Source organism: Phoxinus phoxinus, assembly GCF_949152265.1.
Source record: "Phoxinus phoxinus genome assembly, chromosome: 23".
Classification (NCBI taxonomy): Eukaryota; Metazoa; Chordata; class Actinopteri; order Cypriniformes; family Leuciscidae; genus Phoxinus; species Phoxinus phoxinus.
The window spans coordinates 5,593,712-5,603,709 of NC_136898.1; the positions used below are offsets into that span (position 1 = coordinate 5,593,712).

General features: G+C 36.0%; 1 protein-coding gene across 4 annotated transcripts in view; it reads left to right on the forward strand.

The window, feature by feature from the left end:
- ssbp2b (single stranded DNA binding protein 2b) overlaps positions 1–9,600 on the forward strand; it is a 71,977-nt gene extending 62,377 nt beyond the window's left edge. For 3 of the 4 annotated variants that reach the window (XM_079598714.1, XM_079598717.1, XM_079598715.1), the window contains 12 exons: positions 1,004–1,063; positions 1,392–1,458; positions 2,632–2,702; positions 2,786–2,853; positions 2,962–3,007; positions 3,144–3,179; positions 4,039–4,093; positions 5,040–5,110; positions 5,272–5,350; positions 5,616–5,644; positions 5,867–5,965; positions 7,454–9,462. In XM_079598714.1, the coding sequence (XP_079454840.1) occupies positions 1,004–1,063; positions 1,392–1,458; positions 2,632–2,702; positions 2,786–2,853; positions 2,962–3,007; positions 3,144–3,179; positions 4,039–4,093; positions 5,040–5,110; positions 5,272–5,350; positions 5,616–5,644; positions 5,867–5,965; positions 7,454–7,483 (711 nt within the window). In that variant the 3' untranslated portion in view covers positions 7,484–9,462. Of the gene's footprint in view, positions 1–1,003; positions 1,064–1,391; positions 1,459–2,631; positions 2,703–2,785; positions 2,854–2,961; positions 3,008–3,143; positions 3,180–4,038; positions 4,094–5,039; positions 5,111–5,271; positions 5,351–5,615; positions 5,645–5,866; positions 5,966–7,453 lie in introns of all 4 variants that reach the window. The other variant, XM_079598716.1, reaches the window with a different exon arrangement.
- The last annotated feature ends 398 nt before the right edge of the window (positions 9,601–9,998 follow it).

A 9,998-nucleotide genomic window follows, 5' to 3' on the forward strand; every position in this document is an offset into this window, starting at 1 on the left:
AAAACAATTCCGCCACTGACCAGGAAAAACCTAGTCCTAGCCGGAATTGTTTTCTGGAACTGCAAAATAGCTCCAGGGAACGTTTGCGCCGGAACACGCCTCCTCTTTCCTCCTCAAAATAGGAATGATACATGCGTCGGTGTACAAAGTCAATCGTGCTGGGGGCAAGATAGGGCCCTATAACTTTCAACACACTCAAATGCAGTTTAGTGTGATAGTGTCGACCAAGTGAAACAGCGCTGCGTTACCTCACAAGTTTCGTTCGTCAAAGAAACTGTCCTGTGTGAGTAGTAATTCTGCACTAGCGTATAGTTCGATCGAATGAAATGTCCTCATTCCTTTATATCCGCGGGACTGATATCTGTATCTCTTTAGCAATCGCGCCCTGCTTCATACCACAGTCATGTTAAAAACATCAATGTATTCACTCATCTATAAACATTATCAGATCCATCGGCATGACGACAAGTTCCATAATTCCGCTTATGCGTCATCAACCTACGCCTTTGTTATTGTAAGAGGTTAGCGACCCCTAGCGGCGAAATTTCTTACATATTGTAGCTTTAAGGACGTCTCATCATCGTCTTGACTTCTTGAATTCTATATATGGTTATTTTCTTGAGTCTTGTGGTCTTAGATGCATATAGTATGTTTACTTTGTCATCAAAGGTTTTTTCTTAATCTGACCTCAGATGTGGAGGTGGAAATGGCCTTGTTCGGTTGGATGCTTGGAAATTAATTGTTTTCTGTTCTCCGGAGACGTTCTCGGTGCTATTAGTCTTGCTGGTGCTTTAAGTAAATGCCCCTAGAGCTGACGAAAAGCTAGTTCAGTTAATGTGTACGGTTCTTAAAAAACACTATACATCAGTATGGTCACCGCTGGGTATGAAATGTTTCATGTTTCACGGAGGAATGTTTCTTCATTTTGATTTCATGTTGACTTTAGAGTAAGATGTTTTTTTGCTAATTATAATCATATATGATATCTCTTCTTTTTTTCTAGCCTTTCATGTCATCGCGCTATCCTGGCGGCCCCAGACCACCTCTCAGAATACCCAATCAGGTGCGTATCCGTTTGTACAGGAATACACACTGACGCTGGAGTGATTGGAGATTTAAATGTTTTATTTTAGTCTTGTCTAATTAACTTGCTGTGAGTCATACTAAGACTTTTCAGCCAAGACTAATATCTCCCTCTAATAGTGTTTTTGCTGTCGCTTAAGGCTCTACATTTTATTTCCAGCCAGTCATACTGTCTCGCTCTCCTGAATGTGATATTTTGGGTCCTGATCTAATGTCATAGCCCAAGGGCAGCTAATGGGCCTTATCTAGCCCTGCTTGGACGATGTTGACAAATGTATGTTAATTCGTACTGTATCTCACCGGTTCAGGCATTAGGTGGAGTCCCTGGAAACCAGCAGTTATTACCCAGTGGCATGGACCCATCAAGACAACAAGGTCTGTTTGCGAATAATTCATTAAACCATGTTATAGGGTGAAATGTTTGGTCATATTTAACACCAAAAAAATAAGAAATTATGTTTTGCATAAAGAAAGTCGAAGCCTATTTTAGGGCCGTTAAGATTTTCTCCATTATGACATTATTTTCTTAGCAATTAAGCACTTTCCACAGAATTCTCATTACCGTAATGTGGACGGGAAAATCTCATTCTCATTATGGTAACGCAGTAATGGAAATCAAGTCTGGACACAATGATGTTTTGTTTTTTTAATTAGCATAAATTAAATACTTCCACAATGTTTAAATACTTTATAATTGATTTTATATTTTAAATTTCATAGTAACCGAAATTAGATTAAATTATTGATGATTCATTGTCATGAAAATATGAATCAGGGTGTGGTAAATTTTTCAACATTTCTTGCAGCTTTCATGAGATTTACCTTAGGAAGCATTTAATTATCATTTATTATTATTATTATATTCAAATATATTTAGAAACGTATAGAATATTTGGGAAGAGATGAATTTTTTTTTTTTTTTTTTAAATTTCTTGATAACTTTCATGAGATTCACCTTAAGAAAGAAAGTAGATTAAAGTAGGCTACATATATTTCCATATTAAATATGGTATTATACTTTTTTTTTTTTTTAATAAATAAAATGTAATAAATAAATTTAGACATTTTTGGGGAGGGGTGAGGTGATAAAAATAAAAAAAACATTTCTTGGGCTCTTTCTTGAGATTCACCTTAAAGTTTGTAAACACCAGGAACAATAACTATAAAGATAACAATATTAGCCTCCACACCAACGCATGACATCGTTGTGTTTATTATAAGCCCGCTGCAGTTTTGTCAATTGCCGCTTCTTATTGTTATAGTGTGGACACTGCTATTCTTTTATATTTAGATTTTTGTTTTTAACTATGTATTTATCGTTTCGTTATAGTTATCATCCTTGGTGTGAACGGACTATAAGAAAATTGGCCATTTATAATACCACTTTTACATTATTATATTCAAATATATATAGAGACATGAATAAGTATTTTGGGGGTGTGGTGAAATGTTTTTTTTTTTTCAAAACATTTCTTGAAAGCTTTTGAGATTCATCTCTCGATGTGTTTCCCACTTGCTAATTTACTAATTTCCATTTTGATTGGACAGGTCATCCAAATATGGGCGGAGCTATGCAGAGAATGACTCCGCCCAGAGGGATGGTTCCTCTTGGGCCACAGGTAAGACCACAGGTTTGGATCGCTCATCTTAACCATGTGCAAAGACTCTTTGCTTCATTTCTTTCTTTTTTTTATTGTTCCAGGCATATGGAGGGGGCATGAGACCACCACTCAATGCTCTTGGGGGTCCTGGGATGCCTGGGATGAATATGTACGTAATTCTTATTACACTAACATGTATTTGCCATTAAACAAAAGAGTATTTCCTACCATAGCCTTAGAAAAGTTAACGAGTACAACACATCCCGCCTTACTATAGGGGTCCCGGAGGAAGACCGTGGCCAAATCCACCAAACTCCAACTCGGTGAGTCATTTCTACAATCGTTCGTTTTGAAATGTCAGCCACTCCAGCTTTAGGTAAATGTTTGCACTTAAAGAGCATCTGCTTTGTTGACGTTCTCTCTGTTTTTCTGTCTGATCGGATCCACGTGGCATTTAAGATCCCGTATTCATCAGCATCTCCAGGGAGTTATGTGGTAAGAGCCGTGACCCTCTCCATTTACACACCAACAGCCATGAAGAGATTCATCAGATCGCAAGATATTTTCTATAGTCCTGTGTCCTCAGCAGTGGATCCAAATTACAAGAATAAATTATACATGTATATATACTGCCAGGCCAAAAAAAAAAGCGAATTATATAGGCAAATACTTAAGAAGCTATGACTGGATCATTATTTAAGTGATTATTATGTTTCTAGCATGTTTGGCAACAGTTCTTCTAACCCTAAATTGATGGAGTGTGTAGCTTTTCATTTCTTACACAACCATGTATGAGACACATCATGGCCATATTCCAGGATGACAATGTCAAGATTCATCAGGCTCAGATTGTGAAAGAATGGTTGGGAGGAGCATGAAGAATCATTTTCACACATCAATCATTCATGTGAAAGTCCTTCAAACAACTAGACAGTGCCAGATACATCGAAACACATTTGAGATACGCAGTGTGATTAAACATGTCGTTTTAAGACATTTACACAAGTTATTCTGTTAAAACGCTGTCAGTAAGTCCCAGCTGAGATGATTTGTGGAGGGGAAGCTGCGGTAGCTTTACTGAAAGCAGCCAGACAAGACGAGGTGCTCGGGAAGGCAGAGCCGAGTCAGCAGAGAGGAGGAGAGATAATTAGATTTGGGAAGAGGGAGGATAGAGCAGATATGCACAGTGCTGACCACAGCAAGGGCCTCGGGCCTCTGTCATGAACACACACACACACATACTCAGGACTATTCTCACATTTACACATGTATATGCCACAAGTGCATTGAAATGTAACTAATTAAACTGTGTTACATGAGATTTAGAACAATATTTGTCTTTTCTCCTCCTCAGGGTCCACCGGGGGGAGGAGGGCCCCCAGGGACTCCCATCATGCCTAGCCCTGCAGGTAGGACTGCACTGTTGTTTCATGCAAAGTTGAATTTAATAATGAACAGATATATCAAAGGGGGGATAATAATTGTATTTAATTTAATTTAATAAATGTAATGTTTAGATTTGTGTGTGTGTGTGTGTGTGTGTGTGTGTGTGTGTGTGTGTGTGTGTGTGTGTGTGTGTGTGTGTGTGTGTGTGTGTGTGTGTGTGTGTGTGTGTGTGTGTGTGTGTGTGATATTTATCTATATATTCATTAATTGTACATATTTTTAACATTGCAGTTTTTAAATATAACAATAAAATATAAAAAAACTGTTTTTGTGTATTAATGATTTTAATATGTAAGTTATTATATAAAATGTATTTATATACTGTACATACATGTATATAATTATATTTCATATATTTTTATTTGAAATATTTTTTTAATTATAACAGTAGAAATGTTTATTGTTAAATAATTTAAGTGTTTAAGGTGTTTTTTTAAATTATAACAATAGTGTTTTTATATACACAATATTTTAAAGTGTGCAATATGTTATATATATTTATGTGTATTTTATTTATATGTATCAATATATCTATTAATTTGATATATATTTAACCTTGCATAATATAACAATAAAATTTTTAAAAAAGATTTGAATATATAAACTATTATATACAAGATTATTTATATACATGTATATAATTGATTACTTATTTAATATATGTTTATTTAAATGTATATATATAATTAAGCATTGTTAATGTTGAATGTATGTACAGTTTTTTTTTAAGTATTAAATTTTTTAAGTTGTGCCTTTAAGTACAATGCATTTAAGTATTTTATTTATTGCGTTTACTAATATAATGATATTTAAATTGACCAGAAGTGTCCAAATACTTTTTACAACCATCAGTGGAGCATTAGCTGAAATATTGTCGATGAGTTAAAGTGTTTGGCTCTTTCTGTACAGACTCGACAAACTCGGGAGAAAATATGTACACCATGATCAACGCAGTGCCGCCCGGAGGAAACCGGCAGAATGTAAGACAGCGTGACAGATGTCAAAAATTTGCACACATGCATCTCAGTTCATTTTGAGTTGCATTTGTTCATACTGTACTTAATGACTGACTTTCCGCTCTGCACTTGTTGTAATATCATATTTAATGTGTGTTTTACATAATTATGTGTGTGTTTGACAGTTCCCTATCGGTCCTGGAGGAGACGGTCCAATGGGAGGCATGGCGGGAATGGAGCCGCATCACATGAATGGATCATTAGGTAAGAGTGTCTCTTGTACAAACAACCACTTTAGGTTGTACTATTGGGCATCTTTGAGTGCTGTGTACTTTGCTTGAGGAGTATCAAAGCATGGCATAAGTCAAGGTGAAAAAGCAGCTTTCATGCTTGATTTTCCTGATTTGTTGTCATTATTTGCCTTGCATGCTCATGCCCCCTTGTGGTCATTGAAGATTAATCATGCCTTTTAAAAGTATGTCTACAGTATCATTTTTAAAATGTGAAATCTATATTTTTAATTCTTTAGGGTCAGCTGACATGGACAGTATGCCTAAGGTAAGAGTTGTTTTCATATTTTTAATCAGGCTGTCAGTTTATTCAACATTTTATCAAATTAATTACATGATATACTCATTAGTCACATTATTACATGATTCTTGTGTAAAACAGTTCAGCTTAAATAATGTGTAAAAATGACAGCCCTAATTTTCATGCACAATTTGCATTGTGTGCAAACCTTATTGGACTGTAAAATCAAACTTCCATCTCTCTGTACAGAACTCTCCTGGTAACCTAAGCATGAGCAACCAGCCTGGAACACCACGGGATGACGGAGAGATGGGCGGAAACTTCCTCAACCCTTTCCAGAATGAGAGCGTACGTCATTTCCTTGTCTGAAAGTGCATTTGTGTTTTACCTTGAACAAGAGCCACTGGGTCTCATTCACTAAGCATGCGTACAGTACGTACACACTAATTTGTGTGTTAAATTTGCGTACGAACGTTTGAACAAATCATGATTTATCAATACCTTTCGTTCTAAAATATATTATAAACTTACGAAAAAATTTAGGAACTACAGAAAACACTCGTAACCAAAATCACATACTATTGATGTCCTTATAAACATGTTCAGATGAAATTTTAAACAGATTTAGATATTAAATATATTTCATCATACATATATATATATATATATATATATATATATATATATATATATAGTGAAAGAGTAAGAAAAGGTGCATTATTATAGCTCGAGCTGCACATTTATCTAGGTTAACGTTAGAGCGAGGATTTAAATGATAAACCATGTTTGAGGTGAAGAATGGTCATGGATTACCTGCCCGACTTAATTACCACATGGACCAGCCGTGTTAATTATCTATCCGTCACGGACCATAGATATATATATATATATATATATATATATAGAAACTACATTTGAGCGCTCCATACATGTCGCCGCTCCCGCCATATTGGAACGGTCAAGTTGTCGTCACTCACAGTGAGAATCAGTGATGCCATTACATTGCGCAGCTTCTGGTTGTGAAACTGTCCAGATTTAAATCGAATTAATTACACAATGTGGCGATTAATTCATCGAAGTTGGTTCGAATCGATTAATCGAATTAATCGAATAAAATTTGTCTGAGAAATTACCCCCAAAAGATGATCTTTGATTTTGAAGTTTGATTTTGATTCAGTCATTATTGTGTTAAATGAGAAAAGTGAGAGAGTTGTTGCCCTTCATCATGTTCGTCACCAATCCACTGTATGAAATGTCAGATGGTCTACGTAGATCTGAGGCGGGCGGGTGCATTTGCGTTAATAATTTTAATGCGTTTTTTCCCCATAACTAATTAAGTTAATGCATTAAATCGACAGCCCTAGTTTTCAATTTTAACTCAATATTACAGGTTTTTACTATGGTATTTTTTGGTAGCTTTTTAATGTTGTGTTAGCTGACACCTTCGTCATGTTGTGTTAGTTTAGCAAAATTATCTGCTGAATATATAGATATCCCGTGCGTCTTACTACGGTTGCAAACGCTCAGTCAACTTGCTCTGGAATGTTCACGAACCGGCATTGACCGTTCCATTATGATGGACAGCTTATGTATAGTGGCTAATGAGGCATCTATGTATATATATATATATATATATATATATATATATAAAATATATATCTACTTTGCAGAATGCGTGACTTCACCACTTCTAATTAAAATGTAATCAACCAAGCCGCTTCTCATCGACTAACGTTTGGTCAGCTGTTAAAATATCATGCTAAAAGTGTATTGTATGACCTCAAAGTTCTCGAAAACACACTCAAACCCTTTTTTAAAACTCTTATGTCCTTGTAGTATTCTCCAAACATGACCATGAGTGTGTGAAGACCTCGTTTGGAAGTCCAGGAGGATATCACCACATGACACAGGACTTGTGCAAGCGCGCTGTAGCCAGCCCTCTTCTGCTCTCTGAAGAATATGGGTCCAAGCCTCTCCTTTCTCTCTCCTTCTTTCGTTTGTTCTGTTTTCAAAGATCATTCTTTCACCTCCTCGGCCGCGTCATACCGGGGGACAACGCCGAACCACGTTGGGCCGAGAATGACGAACCAACAACCTGTCTATATTTACGTATATCTTTGTGTATATATGTGGGTGTACATTCAGAATTACATGTGCATGTGTGTATGAAAGGACGTATATTGATCCTTGTACGAGCTTGAAAGAAAGACCATGGACTTGTACTCGGTTTTTAACATAAACAAATCATATTTTCTTTAAATATGATGTAAATGGACAGATCTACGTAAATGTATTTATCGCAGGAAACGCTTGAGATGCAACGGGGGTCGAGTTCGTAAAGTGACAGATCAGGTAACCTTGTGCAGAATCACAATGATACAAATCTATTTCCCAGCAAGCACGCACTGTAATTGATTCATAATTGTCTTTGTGTCATCGACGAGAGAGTTTGATTCGTATTTTATTGAAACAGGTCGAGTTGTCGCTAATGGAAATGTGTATGTAATTCCAACTGACGTCTGTAATTTATCATTTCGCACTGCATTCGGCCTTCAGACATCTGTGCTCCTCAATCGCAGTCCAATCTGATCAACACCCTGGAGTTGTGTCTGTATATACAGGAGATTTCTTTTTCAGGACGATGCCTACGAAGAACAGCCATTCCATATGTACACTTAAAAAAATCCATCTTAATTTGGGGACGCGAAAGGGACGTCCTCCGGAACTGAACTGAGCAACTACATATTTCTATCATGTTTTGAAAATACTCCTAACCATGTGACGTGCACAGATACAACGTTTACTGCTCTTATATTACAACGTTTTCTTTGTGAAAATCTTTGCATGTGAAATACGGGAAGCAAGGACGACTTTATGGAAAAAGGAGACTGGTCCATTCAGAGGAGGGGCACATGGATGGGAATTATAATTCCGTACATCTGTCATTCTAATAATCAACTTATTTATACAGCCGTTGTTGTGTCACCCGGAGAAACTGTGATTTGCTTTGCTTTTTTTTTTTTTTTTTTCAAGTGGAATTAATATTATTATTGCGAAATTTCTAAAAAATATATATGTGAATTTTTTATAGCTTGGGGATCTGATTAATCTGTGTCTCTGTGAATTATTTAAAACAATACTGTACAATATCTGAGGTGTTTTCATGTTTATTTGTAATAACATTTACTCTTTTTTGCCCCCGATTTTTGCCTGATGACAAGAGAGACCCTATCATAAGTGTTTTTTTTTTTCATTTGACTTATTTGATGTTTAATTTTTGATTTTGTGAAGTGTTCATTTTCTACCTTGTGTTGACTTTTGTAAATACACAGAGAAGTTTTGTATATACTATACTGATATAAAGCTTCTCATTGCTGTTTAACAGACTGTCAGATCATTTTGTTTGTTTGTTTTGTGTGTGTGTTAAATGTTAAAGGTACGGTAGGCAATTTCGGAGAGGCTAGCAATAGCAAGTTAGCTTTGAAAGCATGAGATCCCACATCTCCAAAGCCACGTCTCCTTCAAAACAGCGTCGGCAAAGCGTCACTAGAGACGCCGTTAAATTATCGCATATCTTGTAGTTGTGTGTGTTCATGTGTTTTAAAGGAGGCGTGGCTTTGGAGACGTTTTGACGGGAGGGTGAGATGTAATTGTTCTAAATCTATAAAAATAGGGAAGTCCACACCACAGTTAAGGACAATATATATATTTTTTTCTAGCTGATGAACGATAAAAACATTGACAGCCAAGCCAACCCAGAATCCATCCTGCTTTAAAGAGCTCGAGCATTTGAAGTGGCGACATACTGTAACTGCATCACATGATTATAATAAACAGATATTTATATGAGGTGTGGAAGCAAATTTTATTGTAATAGTTATCGCTTCCAACGATATCGGTCCTTTGTGTTGTTATCTATGCGCTGTCAATGTGTTGTGTTGGGGTGTGGACCTCGCCATTCTCATAGAATAAAAAAGATTTTTAAAACATAGTTGATATTTTTGTTCATTTACATTTATTCGATTACGATTATTAAACCTTTATAGTTATAGTGTGAACAGGCCTTTTAAGAATGATTTTTCCAGATGATGAATCATATAAGCCCTAACAGCCAATCAGAACCAACCCTAATAGACTTTGATTATTTAAAGCTCCACGCTAAAACTTGTCTACACTGGACTTGACAAACAACCAATTCAAATCTATTTATATTATAATATATCTATTTGTTAAGTCAGAAATAGAATGGTTCACTATGGGGGATTTGTCATGTGAGTTACTTCTGAAACAAAGGAACATTTTATTTGCAATGGTCGCTTTGACGTGTCCAGTGTAGACAGCTTCAAGATATTGCGTCGCGACACTAATAAAGTTAATTTTT